The sequence below is a fragment of the Mandrillus leucophaeus genome, unplaced genomic scaffold (assembly GCF_000951045.1).
Source record: "Mandrillus leucophaeus isolate KB7577 unplaced genomic scaffold, Mleu.le_1.0 Scaffold1054, whole genome shotgun sequence".
Classification (NCBI taxonomy): Eukaryota; Metazoa; Chordata; class Mammalia; order Primates; family Cercopithecidae; genus Mandrillus; species Mandrillus leucophaeus.
In genome coordinates, this window is record NW_012098699.1 from 224,899 (window position 1) to 250,644 (window position 25,746).

The 25,746-nt window shown below is 38.7% G+C and overlaps 1 protein-coding gene across 2 annotated transcripts in view; it reads right to left on the minus strand.

Annotated features, from left to right (window-relative positions):
* The window catches only part of TBX15 (T-box 15), a 107,831-nt gene that overhangs the window by 25,774 nt on the left and 56,311 nt on the right, over window positions 1-25,746 (minus strand). For both annotated transcript variants that reach the window (XM_011982171.1, XM_011982161.1), the window contains exons 2-6: window positions 24,343-24,556; window positions 18,915-19,016; window positions 17,058-17,229; window positions 15,843-16,010; window positions 5,260-5,324 (exon numbers count right to left, since the gene is read on the minus strand). In XM_011982171.1, coding sequence (XP_011837561.1) covers window positions 5,260-5,324; window positions 15,843-16,010; window positions 17,058-17,229; window positions 18,915-19,016; window positions 24,343-24,443 — 608 coding nt within the window. In that variant the 5' untranslated portion in view covers window positions 24,444-24,556. The remainder of the gene's footprint in view (window positions 1-5,259; window positions 5,325-15,842; window positions 16,011-17,057; window positions 17,230-18,914; window positions 19,017-24,342; window positions 24,557-25,746) is intronic.

Consider the following 25,746-nt stretch of genomic DNA (forward strand, 5'->3'; position numbering starts at 1 on the left):
CATATTCACACATATATGAATACTTACAATACTTATACAAACACACATAGACACACACTCACACATATACAGGTTTACTTACACACATGCACACTCAATATTCACACATATACACAGGCATGCATGCTCCCAGTGAAGACTTCTCATCAGAGGCTTAATTACTTGGTAATGGAAAGTAGCAGTTCCATAAGTCAAGTCTGAAGGGTGGAGCCCTTCCCATGCTTCTCACCTGACACTTCCTAAAGGAGCAGGGAGAACTACAACAGGCTCTAATGACGGTGGCCCACAGGGCTGAAACGTGAACTCACTGGGGCTCCCACTGGGGTCTTACACAGTCCAATGAATATCACCTCTTATTTCACCCAAGCTCAGAATCTATTCTGTGGAAGGCACAGGAGCCTAATGCCATGGAGACCAGAATACCATTTTCACTATAGATAAAGGTGTTTGGGGGTTGTGGCATAGGTGAGAAGGCTGAATGACCTGGCTAGAACTCCCCTGAAATAAGCCGATGCCCCAGAAATGTAGGCCTCCTCTGCTAGACTTTCCACATAGTGGAAAGACAGCTGGGAATGTATGTTCTGCAGGTAAGCAGGCAAGAATCTGGGAAGTTCCTTCTTCCAGACTCACCAATCAGATCTGGTTCCCATTTAGAGGAATGAGAAAGTGATGGGGCTAGAAGCCAGGAGGACTTCTCCAAGGATATCCCTGGTTTGTTTTTGTTGTTGTGGTTGTTGTTGTTGTTTTCTTCTTTGAGATAGAGTCTCGCTCTGTTGCCCAGGCTGAAGTGCAGTGGCATGATCTCGGCTCACTGTAACCTCCACCTCTCAGGTTCAAGTGATCCTCCTGTCTCAGCACTCCTAGTAGCTGGGATCACAGGCACACGCCATCATGCCCGTATAATTTTTGTATTTTTACTGGAGACGAGGTTTCACCAGGTTGGCCAGGCTGGTCTCAAACTCCTGACCTCAGGTGATCCACCCGCCTCGGCCTCCCAAAGTGCTGGGATTACAGATATGAGCCACCTCACCCAGCCGGATGTCTCTTTACATCAACATATGAAAAATGGGAAGCTAGTATGCTCATCCACAGGTCCCTCAAGCACTCTTTTCTATACTTCAGAGGACATAGCTGTCAGCCAAGGGGCCACACTCGGATGGTTCTGAGTGTGAGAGGCTTATGGGCTGAGAGAGACTCTCACAGGCATTTGAGGAGAGTGTTGTGGGTGGCTGCGTCCTCCCCATCTTTCTTCTCATTCCTCTTTCTTGAGCCTCTGGATTGTACTAGGATGTATTGAGATTGACAAACCTGAACATGTTTTGGTTTGAGGTTTGGCAAACTCTGTAACTCCAAAGTCTTCCACAAATGTTTTGTGTTCTGCAAAACCAAAAAACATTGGACAAGCACTTTCCCCCCTAATTTTTAAGCCCATGTGTTTTTATAGGAAATACAATCCGTATGTTTTGGGTACATTTATATGCAACTCATCAACCGTGCTCCTCTGCATGAGTCACTTGATGTCTAAAATGCATGGGGGAGATCTTAGATTTAAAATTTAAAAATTAGAATTTTTTTTTTTTTTACCACGGAAGGGCAATAGATGAGGTGCTGGATGGAAGGTGGTGAACTGGGTCCTGATTCTGGCGCAGAACCACAAGTTCCCAGAAGATTTGCAAATAATTCTCTATATCCTCATCTACCAATATTTCCCACCTGCAAAGTGGCATTAATAATTGTTGCCCTCATCAGATCCTGTGGGTTGTCAGTGAGAATTAAAGTGTGATTATCAGGTAATTTTGAGATATTTAAAGAGAAAAATACAAGGACCCCCTTACTTGCCTTAACAATTTATTTTAATCCAGTTTTCCAGAATGCTAAAGGACAAAAATGGCTTCTATCTTTAGTAATTCATCCTTGCCCCATCATGAGACACATGACTTCAATGTGATAGTTTCATCTGCTAGGGAAAGTCAGGCTGGCTTCCCATTGTCTACTAGGAAAACACTTACTTACACGGGAATAGAAAGTTGATAATGAAGTCACGGGGAGTAGACTACGAAGACAAACTAAGAATATACAGTTTGTGTTACTTGGAAAAGCAAATGTTCTAGGTGACTTGAATAGTGTTTTTACACAGATTAAGAGGTAAGATTCTGCCTTTTAGAGTTGGGATTCTGTTCTCAATATCTGTTGAAGATAAGCCAAGTGTAAACTGTTAGCATGATAAAGCACAAAGCATTCAGGCTTTGAAGTCAGGCAGAGTCGGCTTTAATACCTGCTCCAGCTTTACTATGTGACAGTAGGAAAACTGCCCAACCTCTCTGAGCCTCAATTGCTTCATTTGTAAAATATGAGTTGTTTTCAAGATTAGAGAAAACATAATTAAAGGTCTGGAACACAGTAAGTTAACTGATAAGATTTCTGATAGTACTTAAAGTAGCCCTCAGATTTTGATGGAACATAATGAAGAATTCCCATGCTATCAGAAAAGAATAAATAAATAATGCAGGGAAATGAGCTAATGAGGATCCATAGTTCTGCTTTCCTGGAGCCCTTAGAGAGAATAGAGCTCATTAGGAAGGACACACACATAACTGTCCACCCTGAATAGTAAGACAGTCACCAGCCTTCAGGCCAGTAGAGGAATGAGGGCCTCAGTACTTGAACTGAGATGTCATCACAATTCCTAGCCAACAGCAAATTCTTCAAGATACAACAGTCTAATTCTCAAAGTTAAAGAGTGGCTCTATTTCCTACAACATAGATCTAATGCTGGTCAACACTCGCTTATCTAGCCTACTTTTCTGTTATAAATCATGCCTCAGCACCTTCATTCTCATGATGCTCAGTCATGTTCCTGTGCAGGGGTCATGCTTTGTAGTCACAGGGCCTCCTTGATGTATCATAGACATGCCTGGCACACATCTGTCTTTGCACTCGCTGTTTCCACTGCCCCAGAGTACATAGCTGGCAGTTTCTTTTGCAACATTCATGGCATCTTATCAGAGACACCATCCCTATTCACCCTGTAAAAATGTCTCCACCTCTCACTCTACCTCTTAATCTGATTTATTTTTCTTCTTCGCATTTATCAACAATTGACCTACATATTTCTCGATGCCTTTGCAGTGCAGACAACAAATGGTCAAAGTACATTCAGATGGCAATTTCCAAGGAATGGGTGACTGCTCATAGGAAAGTACTTATTTAGAAATCAAATTCAACTTTAGAAAAATGAACAAAAACTCTGAAAAACACGGACTCAAATGGGAGGAAAAAAGCAAAGAAAATAAAATATTTCAAGTGCCAAGAATAAAATAAGCAAATACTAAATGCTATTGGAGCTACAGAAGGAAGGAAAAAGAAAGAAGTAGTTTAATAACTAACACCAGTAGGCTGGAACCCTTAAGAGAGAGAGAAAGTTGTATCTAGAGCAGAAATTCTTAACTTTAAGACTTTTTTGAAAATCTGAAGAAAGGTATAGACCTCTCTCCAGGAAAAATGTACATCTATTCATCCAAACACAACTTTACCTACAATATCTGAAACCCCTGAAAAATCTATCCATGTACTCCAAGCTAAAGGTCTTAAAAGCCCTTGCATACCATGGCCTGCCTCCAGAAATAGCCTGTCATGAAAGTCCTGCCCCAAAGAATCACCACCAAGATAGGTCTAGGGGCTGTTCTACAAAAGGCCAGTTTCTATTTCTGATCTCCTTATCACTAACAAGGTCTTCAGTTAGCCCACAGTGCAGAACACCTTGGAAAAAAGGCAACAGGAAATGGCTTGCAAGCACATTCTGCTGACCTGGACATGTAAAATAAGCTAATGGGATGGAAGAGGACGGGCCATCTGAAATGAAAGTAATAGGTATTCATTCCTCACTGGCTAAATTTTGAAAATGAGGGCCTCTGTCTTGTTATAAACAACAAATGATCGAAAGGAAAAAGCATTTGGCATGTAGTCCACATGCTTGAGTTCTACTGTGCTCTGCCACTAACTGGTAGTTGCTTGACCAAAAATATATTGCTCAATTTTGTCATCCACAAGCTGGAAGTTTAAGTGATTTTTACTTTTCTCAGTACATATAATTTTTTAAAATTCTGAGGTAAATACAATTTTATTCAAATCTAAATATATTTTAAACATACATACGTGTAGTAGAGAAGTGATTCATAAATCATTTTGTAAAGAAAATGATTGCCATAACAGGTTTTTAGCATAAATCTGGATTCTAATATAATGCACTGCACATTTCACAAAATGTTTTTAAATAAACGTTTTTGGTTGATTTGAAAACTCTTACAGAGAGAATACTGAAGATAACTCCTGGTAATCTGTCATTTGAATGTAAATAAATGCCCTCAAATTATGGGAAAAAATCTATTAAAATAAACAGTCATTGCAAAGTCTACGCACTTTATGAGACAGATGTGTCACACTTGTGAATTCAATATTGTATATATAAGATGAAATTTTCTGATTGAATAATCTTAGATACAGCTGGTTTCCCTACCCATTTTGATTCTCTCTTAACTTTCCATAGGTAACAGCTTTTAATTTTACATAGGAGGAGTGAGAAAGAATTTAGAGAACAGAAAGAAGCATCATCCAGAGAAATGACACAGTCTGTAAGGACATTTATAGCAGGAGCAAATAGTCCTATAAACTTCAGCAATTCTTAAGAGATTCACTATATAATAACCTAGTTATAATGACTGAGACTAAGTCATCAAGAAAGGGGGGTTCTATAAACTATCTTTTCTAAAGCAGGAAGCATCTGATATATTTTGGAACTATTTCCCAGGAGAAAAGCAGTTACATTTTTTTTCACACTGTTTTAGCTCTTAAGGGAGTAATTTTCTGAAAAAAATGTTATTTGTCTACAACTCCTTGTTTCCTGGTAATGCGAAATAGATGAGATATCACTGCAGGTGCTGAAGCCACCTACAAATACATATCAGAGAAAAAATGGCAATATTTTAATGATAATAAACTACCATAAAACTTCTTTTAAGTGACTCAGTTACTAAATATGATACAGGGAAGAAAACAGCATGAGGGATCTGATGTGGTGATTTAGGCTATGCAACAAAGATTTTGATTCTTATGTTAGCTATCCATTTCTCTTTGCTGAAGTGTACACAGTGGCGGAGCACAGAGGTGTTTTCTAAAAGGCAGGAACCATCAGCCATCAGCAGGATGTGAAGGAAGTAATGTCACATAGAAAAGAAGTGCCTCTTCCCCGGTGATTCTTACCTGTTTCTCCCAGAATCTCTGAATCCTTTAGCAAAAGGGTTTCGGTCAATTTTTAATCTGGTAATCTAGAAACAAACAAATAAGTATGAATTGCTTTTATATTAACTGATTTCTTTTTTAGTACTCCTAGAAAATTACAAAAATCACTTTTTTAATAACAGCTGTTGCTTTTACTTAATTTCCTTTCAGCTTGAGATTTCATTTGAAGCTGGATATAGAACTTGGCCTGGCACACAGATGTCTGACCCACCTGACTCACTTCTCTATAAAAACTAAAGTTTGCCCAGTATGTAACTCTATAAACTCTCTTCTACTCACCTTCCTTGCCCCAGAGTGGTGATAAATCACTTGCCTAGACAGATATTGAAATGGAAAACTGGTCAATGGTCATATCCATAGTACATGACACACAGGAGGCACTTAAAAAATGCTTGTTGAATGAATTAGTAAACAAATTATGTGCAAGTGAGTTAATAATTAATAATGGACTCAGTCAATTCAGTTAGGTGCAATCAGACCACCAGACAATCTGCCTCAGCCTGAAAGACCCCAAAACTTGACTGCATTTGCCATTTCACTGAAGGCATGCCTTTCCTACCACTAGAAATTATTCATTTAATGACCTGAAATGTTCATGTAAAGGACAGAAAAAGCAGATTTTTTCCGGGTCTTAGCCAAAGGAAAATCCACAATGTGAGACTGAACGGGGCAGGATGCAGTACATGTCATCCAGTCTCCAAGAATCACAAGCAAATCAGAAATAAAGAGCCAGTTTCATAAGGCTGACCAACCTAGCACATCCAATTGTGTCACCAGCTTGGTCCTCAGGGGACATGTGGTTCAACCTCCACTTAACGCATAAGTCCCCATCCATTGCATCCTATCTTAGTTCTGGCAACCCCTGCCATGGTTGTATACATTGCCCTCATGCCTGTAGACTAGAACAAGCCTGAACAACATATTCCATATGCACTCTAGTGTTTCCACTTTCAGTCTTGGTACCTTTGTGTCTGCACCAATTGTTAATGACTCACTACATTCGAGCAATGGAGACTTAGGGATAGGTGCTAGGGAGCTCAGGAAAGGAGGAAGGCACTCTCAGTGCAAGGTGATTCTAGAAATAAGGGAATCTCATTATTTAAGATCATTTTCATATTTTTGATAATTGCAGAACTCATCACTAAGACAGCTCAAGTTGTTTCCTACATTGCAAATCTTTCCTAGTTCTCTTTCACCTCATTTTATCCGAGTGGAATTTCCCAAGACCGCAGTCTTTAAAGGTCTTTTAAAGCAATGTGAGATTCTGACGAACAGACTCTGACTTGAAAGAGTCTTCAAGGCTTCAAAGTTATTTTTCTCCCTAAATATTCCTTGCCTTTAAAATTGCACACTAATTATGCAGCACTAATAATGTAGCAAAGCAATTTTGCATGTATTTTATAGACCAGAGCAGGACCCTAAAGGTTTGACTTTCTAAAGTTGAGTGTCTGCCATATGAATACTGTATTGAGTTTAAAGAGTGTCACTGCTTTTCTGTGTTGACTTAAAATCAGTTCTTTCTTCCTCCATAATCCACAGCAATAAACCATGCACCATATTTTCTTTTCAAGTTTGGGTTATAATATTTTATTTTCTCTTTCAAGTTGGTTTATCCTGTCCAACTCATTTATGATAGGGATTTCTGACACATGACTGTGATGCCATGTTTTGGGGGTCTCCACAGACCCCTGTAAATATAACAGCACTCAACTTCATGGGCCTGGGAGAAATGGTTGAAAACATATTTCCCACAGCTCATTGGATCCCAGGTCAATGGGTATGCATGGAAATTTAATAGCAAATGCCTCAAATGTTAGAAAAAACAGTATCTGTGCACTTGTTTTAAAGCTTTTAATGTGAGAATTAGAGAGCTTTATGAAGAGCATGGTTGTGCCACTTATCATTTATCACCAAGTGCCTTCTGTGTGCAAAGCAGTGTGACAAGCAACACAGGTGACAGAGTGGTGTACAGCCAGTGTATAGCTATGTGTCATCCATTCTTCCTCAAGGAGCTTATAATCTAGAAGAAAGAAGCAGACGTGCACTAACAATTACAATATAAAAAAGAAGGTCATAAAGTTCACAATAAAGGCAAAGTAGCCTGAGAGCTTAGACGAAGTAGGAATTACTCCATGTTGAAGGGCTCTGGGGTTTCATGTTAGAGACAGCATGTGAGCCAGGCCTTGAAAGATGTGTAGGATTTTAATGAAAACACAAGAGAAGAAAAAGGAACAAAGGAAGCATTTCTTAAGAAAGGCACTCTGTAACACAGGATATGATCAGACACTTCTCAAAAGAAGACATGTATGTGGTCAACAAACACATGAAAAAAAATTCAGCATCACTGATCATTAGAGAAATGCAAGTCAACACAATGAGATGCCATCTCACGCCAGTCAGAAATGGTGATTATTAAAAAGTCAAGAGGCCAAGCATGGTGGCTCACGCCTGTAATCCTTGTACTTTGGGAGGCTGAGGCAGGTGGATTGCCTGAGCTCAGGAGTTTGAGACTAGCCTGGGAAACATACTGAAACCCCATCTCTACTTTAAAATACAAAAAATTAGCTAGGCATGGTGGCGTGCAGCTGTAGTCCCAGCTACTTGGGAGGCTGGGGCGGGAGAATTGCTTGAACCCAGGAGGTAGGGGCTATAGTGAGCTGAGATTGCACCACTGCACTGCAGCCTGGATGACAGCATGAGACTCTGTCTCCAAAAAAAAAAGAATAAAGAAATAAACAATAAAAATAAATAAAAATCAAGAAACAACAGATGCTGGCAAGACTGTGGAGAAACAGGAACACTTTTCACTGTCAGTGGAAATACAAATTAGTTCAATCATTGTGGAAGACAGTGTGGCAATTCCTCAAATACCTAGAACCAGAAATAGCATTTAACCCAGCAATCTCATTACCGGGTATATACCCAAATAAATAGAAATCATTCTATTATAAAGATATATGCATGTGTATGTTCACTGTAGCACTATTCACAATAACAAAGACGTGGAATCAATCAAAATGTCCATCAATAATAGACCGGATAAAGAAAATGTAATACATATACATCCTGGAATACTACATAGCCATAAAGAGGAATGAGATCATGTCCTTGGAAGGAACATGGATGGAGCTGGAAGTCAATATCCTAAGCAAATGAACACAGGAACAGAAAACCAAACACCACATGTTCTCTCTTATAAGTGGGAGCTGAATGATGAGAACACATAGACACAGGGAAGGGAACAATACACACTGAGGCCTGTCAGGGAGTGGAAGAGGAAGAGCATCAGGATAAATAGCTAATACATGTGGTGCTTACTACCTAGGTGATGGGTTGATAGGTGCAGCAAACTACCATGGCATACGTTTAGCTATGAAACGAACCTGCACATCCTGCATATGTATCCTGGAACTTAAAATCAAATTTAATTTAAATTTTTTTTAAAGAAAGGCCCTATGGAAGCATGAATATCAAAGTGGGAAAGAATGACACATATTCCAGAAACTTTAGCCCATGTCATCATCTCTTGACTGAACTATTCTATGTGGCATTAGAACTGAACTTCTTTCTTCCATTCTCGTCCCTGTACAACCTCTTCCCTACCCAGCACCCCAATTGGTCTTTGTTAACATGTAACTGGACCATGTCATTCTGTTTAGTGGCCACTGCCACTCAGAATTTAATTCAAATTCCTTGCCCAGCCTTGCAGAGCCAGCAGGCCCTTACTCTGGCCTGCCTCTCCAACCCATTCACACTCCCTTGCCTTGATCCACAGGCTCAGGGCAGACTGAGCAACTCAGCCAGACTGAGATGCTCCCAGTGCTGGACTGTGCCAAGCCCTTTCTGTGTTCAGACTACTCACATTTGCACTACAACCAGATTTGAAATGCGCATTTCTCTACTTTGCACATACCTGACTCCTCGTCCTAAGTCTCAGTCAAAATGTTATCTCCTGAGAGAGATCTCTGATCATCTCTCCAAAATAGGATAATTCTGCTACTCTTCTTAACTGCACCCTTTTAAATTCCATCTTTGCTCTTAGCCCAATTGGTAATTACACATGCATTTTTGTATTTGTATGTTTATTAAATGTAACTCCCTCTGGACCACAGGTAGGAACCATGTCTATTTTGTATACCATTTAATTAAGCAGAATCTAGTGTGACATGCTCAATGAATATTTATTCAATGAGCGAGTGAATGAGTAAATGATGATTTGAGACCTAGGGATCAAGAATCCCAAAACCATGATAAGTTTTAGAGAATGTAGACCAAACAATGCTCTTGATTCTATTTGCTTTCACTAGAGGCATTAGAGACAAAAATCCTATACTAAGAGAACAAGGTCTATTAGTACTACCTCCTGTGTGACTAAAACAAGTCTACTAATCTACATGTCCAAACTTTGCCCAATGATAATGAGAAGACAAGGAAAATACAGAGGTTGTAAAAGCATTTTACTTTACAGATTTTATTTCCATAACCTTATACTAATTTGTATAGTTTGAATTATAGAACACTGAGGCACATAAGGGGGTGGTTGCTGACTTGCCACCATTAATGTTAATCACTGTCACAGACTTCTTGCCTAGTAACATGGAGGCAGTTAATAAATGAGGTATACTTCACAGTGCACCAGGCAGACATAAATAGCACAACCTGAAAAGGAAATGAAACTTGAATATCCTGAGTATGGTTTTACAGTACCAAGGCTGAAAGGGCCTTCTCTTATTAACACTCTACATTATTTTTATTTCATACTATATTGCTTGAAAGGTTTTCCATAGGGGGGAAAACAAAACAAAACAAAAAACCTTAGCCCATATGAAAAAAATTCCACACTGATTTGAGCCAGCAAAACGGCTCTCTAGTTTAGACCATAATGAGGGGCTCAGAAATCCTATTGGATTTGCTCGCACAAACCTGGATGCGGTTTCCGACTTCCTATCTGGTTCATGTAGCCAATTCTCATCAAGAAATAAGACTGTGTTACCTGGGGAGAACAAGGCCATGTCTTTTTGAAATCTAGTTTCCTGTTTGAAAACAAAAATCAACGTTCAGCATTCTTTTTCCCTTAGAGAAGACAAAGGCTTTGCAATGGAAATTTCTTGCTAATTCTGTGAGGATGTGTTGGCGTCAGATTCTTCTACGAAAAAGCATGAAGTGTTGAGTCACCTTTATTCCCACATCTACCACTTTATTCCCCATGAAGAGATTCTGGGCATGCTGCACCTTTCTCTCTGCCACAGGTCTGCCAAATTGGCACATAGAGAGCAAATAATAGTAATAATAACTTCAGTATGCTAGCAGCCCTAAGAGTCTATCGGTCAGTAAGCAAGGATGGAAGGAAGGAATGGAAAATGGGGAAAGAAAAGCATAACATATTCCATGAAAATAGAAAAGCTCTCTTCACTACTACTTACATCCAAAGAAAAAGAACCCCAGATATATAAAGGAACCAGTGGTACAGTTGTGTCAGCTAATCATTCATTCAGTTTCCTTTCAGTCATTTGCCAACCACATATATTCAGTGCTATGCAATATAGGTCAGACACAAATATCTTAGAATTATGGAGATGTGCTTCAGAATTTTTTAGGCCAATTCTAATCCCCCTCCCATCATTTGAGGAATCAACATTACATCCCAATTTTTCATTCTACCAAATGGAGACAGTTAACACCTATCTACTCTCTCCTGTCTCATAATTTCATAAAATAGTGACATTTTTATATCTAAAAAGTAGGAAAGACAAAATAAAATAGTCTATTAAATTGAGAGTCTACATTCATAAAAGTCTCTATATTTGTATATTTTTCTCATTTTTCAGTGGACCATAAAACCTTCTCCATAGACTAGTACTGATTCAGACTAAATCATCAATTTGTAAATGAGAATACTAAGGTAGAGTGATTTGTCAAAAGTAGTACCGTCTGTCAACTGCAGAGTTGGGTCTAGAACTCAAGTCTCCTAACTCCCAACTTCAGGTTTGCTACATCATACTCTTTATTTGTAAAAGGTACAACTTTTGTTCTTAAAAAGCTCAAAATATCAAGAGGAAGAGTGGGGATGCACGTCAAAGTTACAATGTGATGAGGTCATAAGAGAGTGCAGCCCCCTAACAGTTCTAACTGGGGAGAGCTCATTTGCAGCTGGAAAAAAGGAAGGAAGTGGTAGGGGATGGTATTTTCACTGAATTTTTGAAGAGTAGAAGGAATCAAGACAGACAAAAATGAAAGTGAAGGGCATTCCCAGAAAAGAAAAAGGGACATACAAAGGCAAGGATGCAACAAAGTTCAGGCAACAGTAAAAATCTGACCAGATTGCAACTCTCTTGTAGATGTGTGAGGAGGAATAACAGAAATTGAGCCTAGAAATGTAGTTGGTTTTTAGCTACAGAGGACACTATTGGAAAGACTCGGGGTCCAGGACTTGACTCCCTAGGCACTGAGGAGTCATTGACAATTTTTGGCATAGAAATGGTGCAATTATCGCTGTGCTTTACAATGATGTATAGGATGTCTTGTGAGACATTAAGCTTGCAGTCCAGGTGACCTAACTGGAAGCTATCATAAGAACCCAAGGTCTGGGGCAAGGCAGGAACAGAACAAGGGCAAAATCAATTAGATTAGAAAGAAGAAAATATTCTATCAGTAGAAGCAAAATACATTAGTGGCAGACTGGATGTTGTGACAGCCAGGTGTTCAACCTGGGTGACAAGATGGAAGTTAGCAGGAACACGGTGTTTAACAACGGAAGGCTCACACTCGTAATCCCAACATTTTGGGAGGCCGAGGTGGGAGAATCGCTTGAGCCCAGGAGTTCAAGACTAGCCTGGGCAACAAAATGAGATCCCATCTCTAAAAAAAAAAATCAAAATAATTAGATGTGCATGGTGATACCCGCCTGTGGTCCCAGCTACACAGAAAGCTGATGCAGGAGGACGGCTTGATCCCAGGAGGCCAGGGCTGCAGTGAGCCATGTTCACACCACTGCACTCCAGCCTGGGTTGACAGAGCGAGACCCTATCCCAAAAAACAAACAAACAAAAAATAAAAACAGCAAGAGAACTGAAAACAGTCACAAATAAACAGTATATTGGGGAATATCTTATTTACAAAACACCATGTTCATACCTTTCAAGTGTAGACTTATTAAAAATGTATTGGTATAGATTATCTGGTGAATAAAAACAATTTTCAGACATGAACATTGTAATAATTTTCAGTAGCTGAAAATCGTGTTGATTGTATTGGTTTGAGAACAATTGCTCCCAATCCTCATTAAAAATCATGCAGAAAAAAAGAGGGATAAATTAGAATTCCTGAGCTAGCAGGGACCTTGTAAAGCACAGGCCAATTCCTCATTTTCTAAGAGAAGAAACTGAAGTGTGATGATTGTAAAAAAAACACAACTTGCTCAGAGCAACGTGTGTAGCTAGTAGAAAATTTAAGACTAAAACCCAGGTCTCCGAATGTCTAGTTCATTGCTGTCTGTGAAGCAGGACACTGCTTTTCATTAGAAAGTCAGGGTAATGTTCCATTTCCATTACATTCGCTCTATTGTCTTTTCTTCAGTGTTTCCCCAAACAAGTTCCTGAGAACACTAAGGACCTACCACTAAGTTTTTTTCTCTTTACTGTTTCACAGGCCTACTAACCATTTCCTTAAAAAGAAATAGATGAAGTAAATAATTTTGCCGTATTGATTGTTCTCATTCCAGAAGGTTATGAAGAATAAAAACACAGTAATAGGTGAAAATAGCTCACAAAAGAGAACAATTTATGCTACCTGGCATCTTCAGAATACGTCTGAAAAGTATAGTTAGGTAACAGCTCTGACCTACAGGATGCAAACTTCAGGATCCCTGGGGGAAAGACTCAAGGTTATTTTGTATTACTAGAAGTTACTGTATTATATTAAATCATATCTGCACAGCCAAAGGGAATGTTAAATAAGCATGCTTGTTGATTTATCCAGGGATTAGAGGCTTGTTAAACAGGCAAAAGCTGTCATCTTGATCCCAAATGGGCAGAATTGAGTATGACTCATCTATTTTGAATGTCAGCACATCATGAATTCAACAATATGACATGACGACAGAGAGATCAAAGTAGTTACCTATGGATTATAATTCCTTTGAGAGCCATTGCAGCTCCTCCAATTTCCAACAATGCACTTTTTCCTTAATAAGCAATTTATTCTTTAAAATTGCTTCTATGCCCCACTTTTCATGCCTGTTCAGACCTAGCCACAGAGCAACGTAGGTTGACTACTATTAATTAGATGTCAGGTTTGTATCTGTGAATTTACACACGTTCCCTTATGTAGTCCTCATAGCTCTAAGAGGCAGGCGCATTTTCAAGACCGGAAACGCAAGTTGAAAGGAATTAATGCCACACAGTGTCAATGAAAGGATCAGAAATCAAACCTAGTTTATCTGCTGCCAAATTTCATGATCTTAACCATGGTGTCCTGCTCCCACTTCAGCCCAGATGTGAACAAAATATTTCTATGATAAAATGTACTCATGTACTAGAACACTATCTGTGAAAGAAGGTAAAGGATGTGAAGAGGCTGTCAGAAATCCATGCTTGGTCCTCTTTCATTGTCAAAGTGAGTTGTAGCTTTCTAGTTTCAACTTGGGTTACAATACTGGCTCTCCTGGTCTCTATAACTGATCTCAATAAGGCAGTAGAATGTTTGTTCTTCAGTGTTCTACAAAGTAAATGCTGATGTTGAAATATTTATTGTCACATCACTGCCTTCATCAGAAACTAACTATTTTAAATGGTGGCTGGAGTACTCTTAGAAAAGTCTAATCAGTTATCCAGAGAACTCAGAATCTTACTCCCCTTCTTCTGAGCCAGAACTAATCCCAAAGTTCCGGTTGCTCCAAAGTCCATGTCTATATTGATGCTATATCTTGTATCAGAGCTTGAAAAATCTTAATTATTACAGTTTTCTGTATGGATTCTCCATGGCTTCTGCATTTTTACTATCTAAGGAATTTGAGACAGTTTAATAGTTTCTTAAATAGCACCCAAACCAAACTAAAGCTCTTCTTCTATTTTTGATGAAATGTAGCATTCACTAGGAAAATCTGAAGTTGGAAACACTTTACAGCTGCTGAGAAGTCTAACACTGTATAGTACTTAACATTTAGTGGACTAAAGGTTGTTGTATGTCAAATTCCTCTGAAAGTAAATAATACCTAAGGAATCTTATGCAGAAGGACCATGAAAGATAGAAATACCCTTTTTATCTGAGTCAATACTTACATAATTCACCTTCAGCTGCCTGGCACATAATAATCACTTGATAAAGAATTAGTAAATGAATGCTTTTCTATATATTGCTTTCACTGTTAGAGCATGAAGCAGAGTATCCAACACAAAAGGTATTGAGTATAACAGTGCACATTCACTTTGCTTCCATAGGCCCCAAATAAAAGTAAGCACAGTTTCAAGCAAGATAAACAAAAAATTTCTTTGTTTTGGAAAGGTTCACTGCAGAGTCTTTGTAATTACATATTTTGACAAATAATTAAATATCATCCAATTAATAAAAATGGCATTCTTATGCAACTTTTAGGGAGTTGTGTAGAGTGAGACCACTTGTAAGTCCACCTAGCCACCTTCCTCCAAAAAAATATATAAAAACAAAAACAAAAACAAAAAACATGTTTAGAATACCCACAGTAATTCCAGACTTGACTTCTCCTTCCCCCCTCCTACACATATTTCTCCTGCATTTTTCTGGCTTGTGTGTGTGTGTGTGTGTGTGTGTGTGTGTGTGTGTGTGTGTACATCAGAAAAGTGTCAACTCTTCCAGGAAAACTTACCTTATTCCACAAACCAAGAAACATTCTGCCTACATCTCTGTTATTGAGTTAATTCATTTTCCGATCATTATGTATTTACACGTCTTTCATTCAACAAAAATTCTTCTTTTCTCGAACAAAAAATACATCTTAATCAGCTCTATTTCTCTGTTAAACTTGGAACATAGTATGTTCTCAAGAAATATTTATGGAATGAATGAATGTATTACAGACATAAACTTACAGATGTTACGATGTGGCTGGTGGTCACACAGAAGTAAATTTAATCTGAAAGTGTAAGTGGAAGTGGTGAGTCTTAAATAGACCCACAATAGCTTGATGACTTTGATGTAGCCTGGTGGAAGGATACACAGAAAATTGTGTATAAGAGAGAAGGCATGACTCAAACCTCAGTACTTGCAAAGGAATTCCAAACGATGAGGATCATTTGCCAGGATGTAGTAGAGATCATGAACACAGGTGCAAGTACAGAGAGACATAAAAATAATTTAATAGGTTTGGTCTTCTCAGTCAAGATCTTGTCTCTGATCTAAACCTAGATGGTGTAAGCTGTTACTAGGCACTACCATATTGTTATCACCAATGCCTTGTATGTACTGAAAAACTCTTTTCTCTCATACTAACTCTTCAGTGCCATGCAGGACTAAGCATTTCTTGCCTTAAAAAGAGATGTAGCAGAAGACTCTCAAGGGCCACCTCTTACCTGCTGGTTCTGATAGGCCGTAACTGTGGTGAACACAGTCTCAGGAAAGTTGAACGTTTTCACTCCATCCCCAACAGGAACAGGCTTAGTGGGTGAAAGGTCGCTGCTGAAGTCTTTGCGAATCACATGAACTCGAGGCTGGTATTTGTGCATAGAGTGCAGAATGATCTGAAATAAAAAGGGGACTTGTACCAGGCTTGGCTTTAAGGAACCCACATTGTGCTCTCATGCAAAATACATCACTAAGTAGAAGCACTAGGAAAAGGACAGATTGGAGGTGAGATGTACAGAAAACTAGAAATCAGTATACTTGCCAGGAAGAACTAAGCGATTAATTAGCATTACATGGAACCAAATAGCAGGACATCCTTATCATGGATGGTAAAAGTAATATGTTTGCTTCAATTGGATAATGTCGAATGACTTCTCTAGTATCAATGGACAACATATCACTAAAAGGTCACAGAACCTCTGCCATGTGACTAGTTATTCCCTCCAGCTTCAAATTTTCAGCAGGTATTCATGCTGTCTTTAAATTTCTACATTCTATTATTTGCATTCATTATTGAATATGTGAACATTATTTTGTTATGTGAGAGTGAATGGTAGATATGGGTTTTCACTCTTTCAGAAAATTGTTATTTCCTTGAAGATGGAAGCAATGGTTTTAACTTATTCAATCTTCCCATAGCACCCAGTATGGGTCCTGCCATTCAGTGAAAATTCAATATGTGTTTCACTGCCAAAGATATATTAATAGCATCACATGCTCCAGTTATACCTGGAAAACCTTAAGATTTAGTCTTCCCTATAAAAAAAAAATTCTTGACAAATTAGTTGAAACTGTCATTCACTTGTTTCTCTTGTTTTATGGCCTTTGGGTTATTCTACTGAATGTTGTGATTTCTTTTACCACTGGTTAATTTGTCTTGTTTTTCTGTTTTGCCTCCTCTACTAGACTGTAAGCCTCTGGAGCACAAGGACTTTGTCTGGTAAACACAACTTGATGTATAACAGATGTTTGCTAAATGTTAGATTTGTAATAAATGGAATTTAACTGGAAAAAAAAAACACTTTTATGCTTACTTACTTAAAATGACTTAAAGTGGCACAGAGATTCCTTATTTTACCTATTTGAAAAAGACAGGGGCTAGCCAGCTCTAAAACAAACAGGGGAAGAGAGAAAGAAAGGGGAGACAGGATTCTTTGACTCACATGTCCTTGATCATCCAATTCATTGTTGGTGAGCTTGAGTTTGTCAAAACTGACCACCTGTCTCATCCAGGTGTCTCCAGAAGCCAGAGAATCGGGGTGTATATAAACTCTTGGGGGCACAGGGGAATCAGCATTGCCAGCCACCATCCACTTGGAGCTATGATACACATATCTGAGATAAAGAGAAAGAGAGGAAAATTCAGAGACAGAGGCAGAGAAGGGACAGAGGTCCAGGAAACAAGTTGAGACAGGGGAAAGGAGAGAAAAACAAAGAGATTACAGGAATGGAGAAGTAATGGGAAAGAAACAGAGAATCAAAGGAGGAAAAGAGAAGGGCAGATAAGCAGGGAAACGAAATAGAGATAGAAATGGACAAAAAGATGGAGTGGGGAGGGCAGAGAAGTGTTGTGGTTAATGATCAAATCTACAGCCCTCACAAGGAAAACATTCTCACAGCCCTCTTCCTTTCTTCCCTCTCTCCATGCCATGCACCCCTGTGTGCACACAGGCATCCTGAACTCACATGTCTAGCTATAGAAAAGGCATTTTACTGCAACCTTTCACCTTTCAAATGCAAACCATATAATCCCTTGGCCATTTGTTCAGGATTTTGTTCCTTATTAAAAACATCTTCCATATTGTCCTATAAAATGCAGCCATGTGCAGAGCCCTTCCAAGTCTCTCACTGGTTAACCATTTCCTTGCTAAGAATCTGGACTTTGAGGAATTTCTACGACGGGCCTTTGCCTCACTGCAACCTTTTCAGAAACACCACCAAATACTCGCAGTTCACATTGTCTTTGATGAACCTGTTTTGAACATCATCTTCTACACTATTTTCCCACAAAGTCACTGCAAACAAGACGTTTGGTAGCAAAGGAAGTCAGTTTTCCCAGCTTTGCCAATTTTCTCGTAGTTCAGAAGAAACATCTTCATGGATCTGGCACCTTCCTGCTTCTCAGTTCTAAAGGACCACATGGGACCTGGACCCTGAGAAATAGAGGCACCCAGTCCAAATCACAACTCCCAAGATCCCCTAACACAAGCTGGAAGCATCTTTTCTCCTAAGTGCTGAAAGTCAGACCGTGTCTCTCTCAGCCAGCTCTCTCCCTGCTTGCCATACTAGTCCTGGCCTTTTTCATCAACACTTGCCTCCCTATTCATGGGTTTAGGGCCAAGTTCTTAGACTTTAGATATTTCAAAAATGAGTAATGATTTACTGATTTGAGTGAGACCTCAAGAGAACAAATAAGCCACAACTTTTTTTTTCTGGCAAGAACTATGTATAAGCCATCCAAGAGACATGGAGATTACATTGGCTTTTAATCAGTTTGAGGGAAAATTACTTAACAATCTCACTCACAATCCATATCAATGAATAATAATTCTCCCTAAGTAGATATTCTTGCTGAAATTTTACCCAGTTCTCCTGTTCTTCCTCTCCATCATCTATGGGGTAATCCATCAAATATACATTTTAATATGCTTTATTGTTCCACCTCTCCTTCCTCTTTCCAAAATAAATCACCCCAATTTATTTAGCATTTCACAAACCAAATTATTCAATATGTTAATCACTTCCAATATTAATTAAATTAAATTTAGACTTAAGATCCACTTGATTTTTGCTACCTTGGGAGACACTATACAGTCCCATTCTATCCAGAGACATAGCAGGGAATCCCAGGTCAAAGTTAACACTTTTTCCACCTGGTGCTCTGCCACAGGCCATTGACATAGTCTCCATTCCTTGTTCCCTGTACAGTATGCATTGTTAAAATATTTCCTCTAAGGAGTTTGAAGAATTGTCTTGGAACGCTGGTGATACCCACATTTCCACATCCCAGTTATTGTTACCTGTATCTCTTATTGTCCACAGGCACAATGTCCATTGCTATGTAGTACTGCTGATGTGGATCTAGGCCAGTGATTTTCACTCTCATGGCAGGAAACATCCTCCTATATAGATGAATAAAACAGAAAGCTCAGAAATCAGAATGGGAGAAGTAGCAGGGGTAAAAGCTAAAACAATGTTTTTTGTTTTTGTTGTTGTTGTTGTTGTTGCTGTTTTTTGATATGGAGTCTCGCTCTGTCACCCAGGCTGGAGTGCAGTGGCACAATCTTGGCTCACTGCAACCTGCACCTCCCGGGTTCAAGGGATTCTTCTGCCTTAGCTTCCCGAGTAGCTGGGACTACAGGCATGAGCCACCATGCTCAGCTAATTTGTGTGTGTGTATGTGTATGTTTAGTAGAGACGGGGTTTCACCATATTGGTCAGGCTGGTCTCAAACTCCTGACCTCGTGATCTGCCCGCCTCGGCCTCCCAAAGTGCTGAGATTACAGGTGTGAGCCAATGTGCCCGGCCTAAACAATGTATTCTTATTAGATACTCTAAGCACATCAAATTCTAATGTCCTCTAATTCTCAAAGTTGGACCATTTTTTTCACTTTGGAAATTATCACTACGAAATATACTGGAGACTTATACTACTGAACTAGTATCTCTTCTTAACTTAAATTGACCTATTTGATGATTCATACTCTCCAAGGGTTCAACCCTGCTTTGTATTTTTAGTTAATCTTTGTTGTGATATATATGTATACATAGGCATGTGTGTGGATGTGTGTAGCCAGGCATACATTTCCTATTAGCTATAATCTTTTCTTTTTTTTGTATACTTTAAGTTCTAGGGTACATGTGCACAACGTGCAGGTTTGTTACATATGTATACTTGTGCCATGTTGGTGTGCTACACCCATCAACTCGTCAGCACCCATCAACTCATCATTTGCATCAGGTATAGCTATAATCTTTTTAAAGGTTAGTACAGCAACTTACACTCTTCTTATAATCCAAAGAGCTTTTCAGTTTATTGCAAGTTGCCATAAAATATTTTCAACTGAGTTTATTTGAAAATGACCACTCTAAAAATAGTCTCTCAAGTAAAAAAGAAAAAAGGAAGGTGTGACCAGTCTCCAAACAAAGAGCCACCAAGATTTTTTAATGCGTAAAACTGTAGAAAATTTTCTGCAAGTTCTCAGGCTGTCAACGTGTGTGTCAGAAGAAGGACCCTGTGGAATTGGAAGCAAATACCAAATGAATTCTCGTGGCCTCTGGGCAATACCTTGTTTCTACCACAATGGCTTGTTAAACTTGCCAAAGCAAGTGAGGTCAGGATATAGCACTTTACAACTTCTCTCATAATTGAAGAGAGGAGGAGACAGAGCAGCCCAAAAGAGGTATTGAGTTTCAGTAAGTCTAGAATAAAGTTCACCATTCTTCTTTAACCATAAGAAAGAAGAAAAACATCAAGCTCAAGCTCTTTTGTATCAAGCCGGACATAAAAAGTCCTCAGTTCAAAAATTTGGATTGACCTGAATGTGCTCGAGGCTACTTGTATGCAAAATGCTGCATTAAGCTTAACCATCTGGGGCTAGTTAGTCAAGCCGGGCAGAGCACAGTGCTAATGAGGTCAAGGTCACAGGCTTGATCCACATATGGCCTAATTGGCTTTGCTCCATTTCATGGCCATAGACCATACCCTGACCTCAGACAGCCATCTTGCAAATAGGTACTGGTTGGTCACAGGAGAGGCTCTCTGTGCTAGTTACACACTCACTACTCATCCAGGAAAAGCAACCCAAAAGGCTAATATCCCCTGGCAGTAGGTCAGTGACATCATAATCATATCTGAGGGAAAGCACAAGAAGGATCACAGTCCTGTAATAGAGATGGTGGCTAATTGTTATATAGTTACAAAATTAATATGTAACTATTTCATCTTTCTCACCTTATTACTCTTCAGAAGCTTCTATGGGTATATCATTTTAAAAAGATCATTTCTCCCCCTACCTGCACAATTTTTATTTAAAAGCCTCATACTTTTGTCTTATGGTGGGCTAATGAAATTTGATGATGGGATACTCATATTGACTAAATCTAACATTCACTATAGGTTAGGCACTTTAATTTGCATTAATTAATTCCAAAAATTTGGCAACCTTAATCTATACATTTAAATACAGATAAGTAATTCCCTTCTTAATAACACTGATTTATAGCTTCCCTCTATATGTAAATGTTTGGAGGGCATCTTGCCAGAGATAGGGCAAAAGTCCTCTCACTTATTACCTGAGATAAGAAAATATGGTTTCCCCCAGTCACCTAGAGAGGCTGTATTACATGAAAAAGAGAAACTTCTTTTCTTCATAACTTTACAAAGAAAGATGTTAGATTTTTAAATTCAGTATCTGCTTTGTCTGGAACAGTTATATGACCTTCAATGGAGAAGCTACCCATCTCTTTCCAGTATCCAGCTTCTAAAATGAATGAACTATGTGACTTTGGATAAGTCATTTAACCCCATCACCTATAAAACAAAGGAAATCGACTAGATAATCTCCATGGTGCCCCCCCTGCTTTAAAATTCTGTGACTACCTTTGAATTCTCTTCTTAAAATCTTTGCAAGTCTTTTTTTTCTTTTTGTCACATTTTAGCATAGAATATCAAGTGAAGTCACAACCTTCTAAAGGAAAGTTAATCTTTCATGTTTTATAAAAAGAGATGTGTTTGGTTTTAATTTTATGGCTACATTTAGGACAGTTCTTTTGTCTTCTAAACCCATTAATCCTTGCAAGCACCTCTGTCCATGGTGCTGATTATGCAGGTTGGGTTGGTACACTCAAAGACTAAGGGCTCTATAGACTTCAGTAGCTCTGAATCAATAGGATCACAGTTTGGGGTGTGGGAGGAGGTAGATGTTGACTAAGATCATCTAAGTGAGAAAAAGGAGAGAAAGCCATATATAACTAACATAACTAAGAAGATGGAGTTTGGAATTAAAATGGAAAATAATACTGACAATACTGTACAGGAAGAAAAATGAGTGAGAAGCAAGAAATCAACCAGGAGAATGAGAAGGAATGAAGAAAATTCACAGAAGAGAAAGCCTTATTTGTATGATTCTGAGTTGTTTCAGAATTACCTGAAAAGAATTAGATGTAGTAACAACAGTTGAGACAACTGAATGCATTGATGTAGTTTCTAAACTTAAACACATGATTTCAATTATTACTAAAGAACAAACTATGTGTCTGTCTTGGGGAATATGTAGAGTATCCAGATATTAAGGTGAATTTGTGAAATCAGAGATACGGAAATGAAAATACTGCAGAAGAAATTACAAAATGAGTCACAAGAGGATTGTCAAAGAGATGCTCAAATGAACTCAATTCACTGAAGGACAGGGAATAAAGGAGTGATACCAGGAACAAACATGACTGGAATGCACAGACCCAAGAGTAATAAAGTAAAAACTCAAAAAGAAAACTGGAAAATCTTACAGACAAAAAAAAAAAAAAGTAATATTTCTCCTCTCTCCAAACCAACTCTTCTACCAAAACCTTAAAAAAATTTTCCTTGAGTTACTTTGTTTCTTCCAAGACTTTACACTCCAAAATGTGGAACAGAAGTACACTGAGACCCAAGCAACAAAAAAGAGATGGTATTGAACACAATTATCCAGCCCAGCTGCTCCCCCTAGGAAGCCTTTAATGGTTTTATTCACTACTGAGAGAAGGAAGAGAGTTCCAGAAGAGAAAGAAGATAAACAAAATTTCAGCTTTATTTTAACTTCATGTTTTTGTCATATCTTATTGTATTGGGAGGTTTCCTTATATACTTGTAGATAAACTGGACCCAATCAAAATATTATTTTACTTTAAATGGCTATGTTCATGAAAACAGCTCATAATCAGTAAGATGGGATTTTTGTTCCCCATGACATGTAAGATTATGTACACTGGCTTTGAAAACACAAAAGTAGCATAATTGTTTTGCTTAATTTCAATGAACTATTCCTATATGCTGAAAAGCTTAGTCCAAAATTTATTTATTTTTTTATTTTTGAGACAGAGACTTGCTCTGTCACCCAGGCTGGAGTGCAATAGCATGATCTCGGCTCACTGCAACCTCTGCCTCCTGGCTTCAAGCAATTCTCCTGCCTCAGCCTCCCAAGTGGCTGGGATTACAGGCACCCATCACCATGTCCAGGTAATTTCTGTAATTTTAAAAGAGACGGGGTTTTGCCATGTTGGCCAGGCTGGTCTCGAACTCCTGACCTTAGGTGATCCACCCGCCTTGGCCTCCCAAAGTGCTGGGATCACAGGCGTGAGCCACCATGCCTGGCCCAAATTTAATTTTATCTAAACAGTTTCATTTTGAATCCAAGGGGCAAGAACTACAACCATTTCTTAACAGTTCAGAGTTGAGACCACTGTTTTAGAGCCACACAGGTTTATGCAGAATTCTGGAACTGCCTCTTAGTACCTATGTGCCTCAGACAAGCTAATTAATGTCTTTCATCCTCTGCATCCTAATCCATATATGGGATGATTATGTCCAACCTCATAGGATTCCTGTAAGTTTCAAAGATGTGTGTTGAGTGTCCAGCACAAAATAGATACTTAACTATGGAAAGCTGAAACACACCAATAAAGGAGTAAACACACTTAACTAAAAGTGTCTATATCAAGAGAAGCTGTGTTTTTAAAACTTTGTAATCCTAGAAAAACAGTTTTGCAAGAAATTCCATAGGTCACCAATAAAGTTGTGTGATAATTTCAAGTCAATGATAAAACACAATGGACCATCAACAGGGCTCAGAACATGCATCAAGCCAATTCTTTTTTAAAAAATTATTACAAAAGCATTGTTTCTTGAAATACTTTAGAAGATGCAAGTTGTTATTTGGCAAGCAAACTTCTTGAAAGTATTTAATGGTGAAGTAAACACTTGCTTTGGAAATATCTTATTGTATTGGGAGGTTTCCTTATATACTTGTAGATAAACTGGACCAATCAAAATATTATTTTACTTTAAATGGCTATGTTCATGAAAACAGCTCATAATCAGTAAGATGGGATTTTTGTTCCCCATGACATGTAAGATTATGTACACTGGCTTTGAAAACACAAAAGTAGCATAATTGTTTATATTTTGGCTGTTAAGATACCATGGACTTTCAGTATTAGCTGAAATACATTTGTAGGTGGAAAATGTTTGTGATTTACATGACTTACATTTGAATGGCCCTTGGAGGAACATAATACAATCACAGCAAACACAACAGAACCACTTTACCAAGATGTCCAAATGCAGAAAAGTGAGCGCAAGCTGCTTTGGTTTTATTGATGCCATCACAAATAAATAAGAATGGAAGAATGTAATGGCTCCTACTTCTGCAAATTCTTTGAATCTGGCCACTCAAAGGAATTTGTCCTTACCTGCCTGCTTTGGTGATGATCATTTCAGTTCCAATATCATGGAACCGCTTCCAGAGGTCAGCACATTGCAGCTCCACCTGAATCTCCTCCATGGAAGACATGGCAGCAGGCACAGGGCCTGCAGCGCCAGAGGCCAGGTCAGTGTGAGTGCTGAAGGAGCAGGAAGTCCGCTCAGTGAGTACCTCAGAATCTGAACCAGTGCTCTGCTCAGAATCTGCAAAATAAACAATCAAGTCTTAGGTGAGAAACTGCTGAGCTCCCCTCACCCCTGGCCCTAAAAGATGGGGGTGGGAAACGCAGTGAAGTGGGGAGAGGGGTAAACAAAAGGAGACTTAAAGCTGGGAAGCTCCAGAGCACAGCACTCAGGGTATTTTATTATTTTTTATGGTTTGTTTTTGTGATTTATGACCTTCTTTCAGGTTTCGTGTTTCCAACATGACATCTGGCATTTTAGTAAGTTTTAGCAACAGCTGAAGAAAATTGGTCCACAACAGGCAATATAAATAGTACTAATGTCACCATGTTGAAGGGAATGAGGCCAAACTGGGTCAACAAAATAAATGCCAAATTAAACTAAAATAATTATAAATTATAGGTCCAAACCTAGATTAGACTACTTCATTTGTGCGAGTAAAGATTCAGTGCTAACAATATGTTCTTCAATTCCATACCACTCAGCGTCGCTGCCTGTCAGCTATTTTAAACACAGAAATTTTTCCTCTACTTACATAAGCTATGGCCATCAAAAGTAATGAAAAGCTGCTTGGGATCTTTAGAAGTACTTTGTCATATATTTGAGTAAATGGTTTTTCCTAAGAGTCTAATCAGGCCATTTTGGATGGGAAAAAAACCTCTGTTGTGAGTCAAGGATGTAAGCATATGGAAAAAGTTACCCAAAAAGGCAGTTGAAACAAAGGGAATAAATGAGTTCAGGAGACACCTTGATTGGTTTCTGAAGTATGGGCAGAGGGGAGGGGTGATCCAAACAGGAAGGTGGGATTGAGAGCAACCAAATAAAAAGTTGGCATGCTGGGCCAGATGGTCCTTTCCTGTGTCTTCTGTACTCCTGAAGACAAGTGGGGCTGGGGGGCAGAGGAAGTTGACTGATGGAGAAGGCTAGAGCCAGATTTACCAGGGAAGATTTTCTAGAATTTAAAATATTTACCTTTAGGAGCTTAATGCCAAGAATTGTATGTCCTAAAATTTTTCAAATTCAGATTATCTAGTATAATTTTCTTAGGTCAAATGATGCTGCAAGTCAAGCCTAAGAATCCATTTCTTTAACCCACCCTTAAATCTAGAATTCTGATTGCTTTCCTTGGATTTAAATATATACATGAGTAAAGGCTGGAACCAAGTGCTGTACTCTGACAAGTGACTTTTCAATGGTGTCAAGGGTCAGAG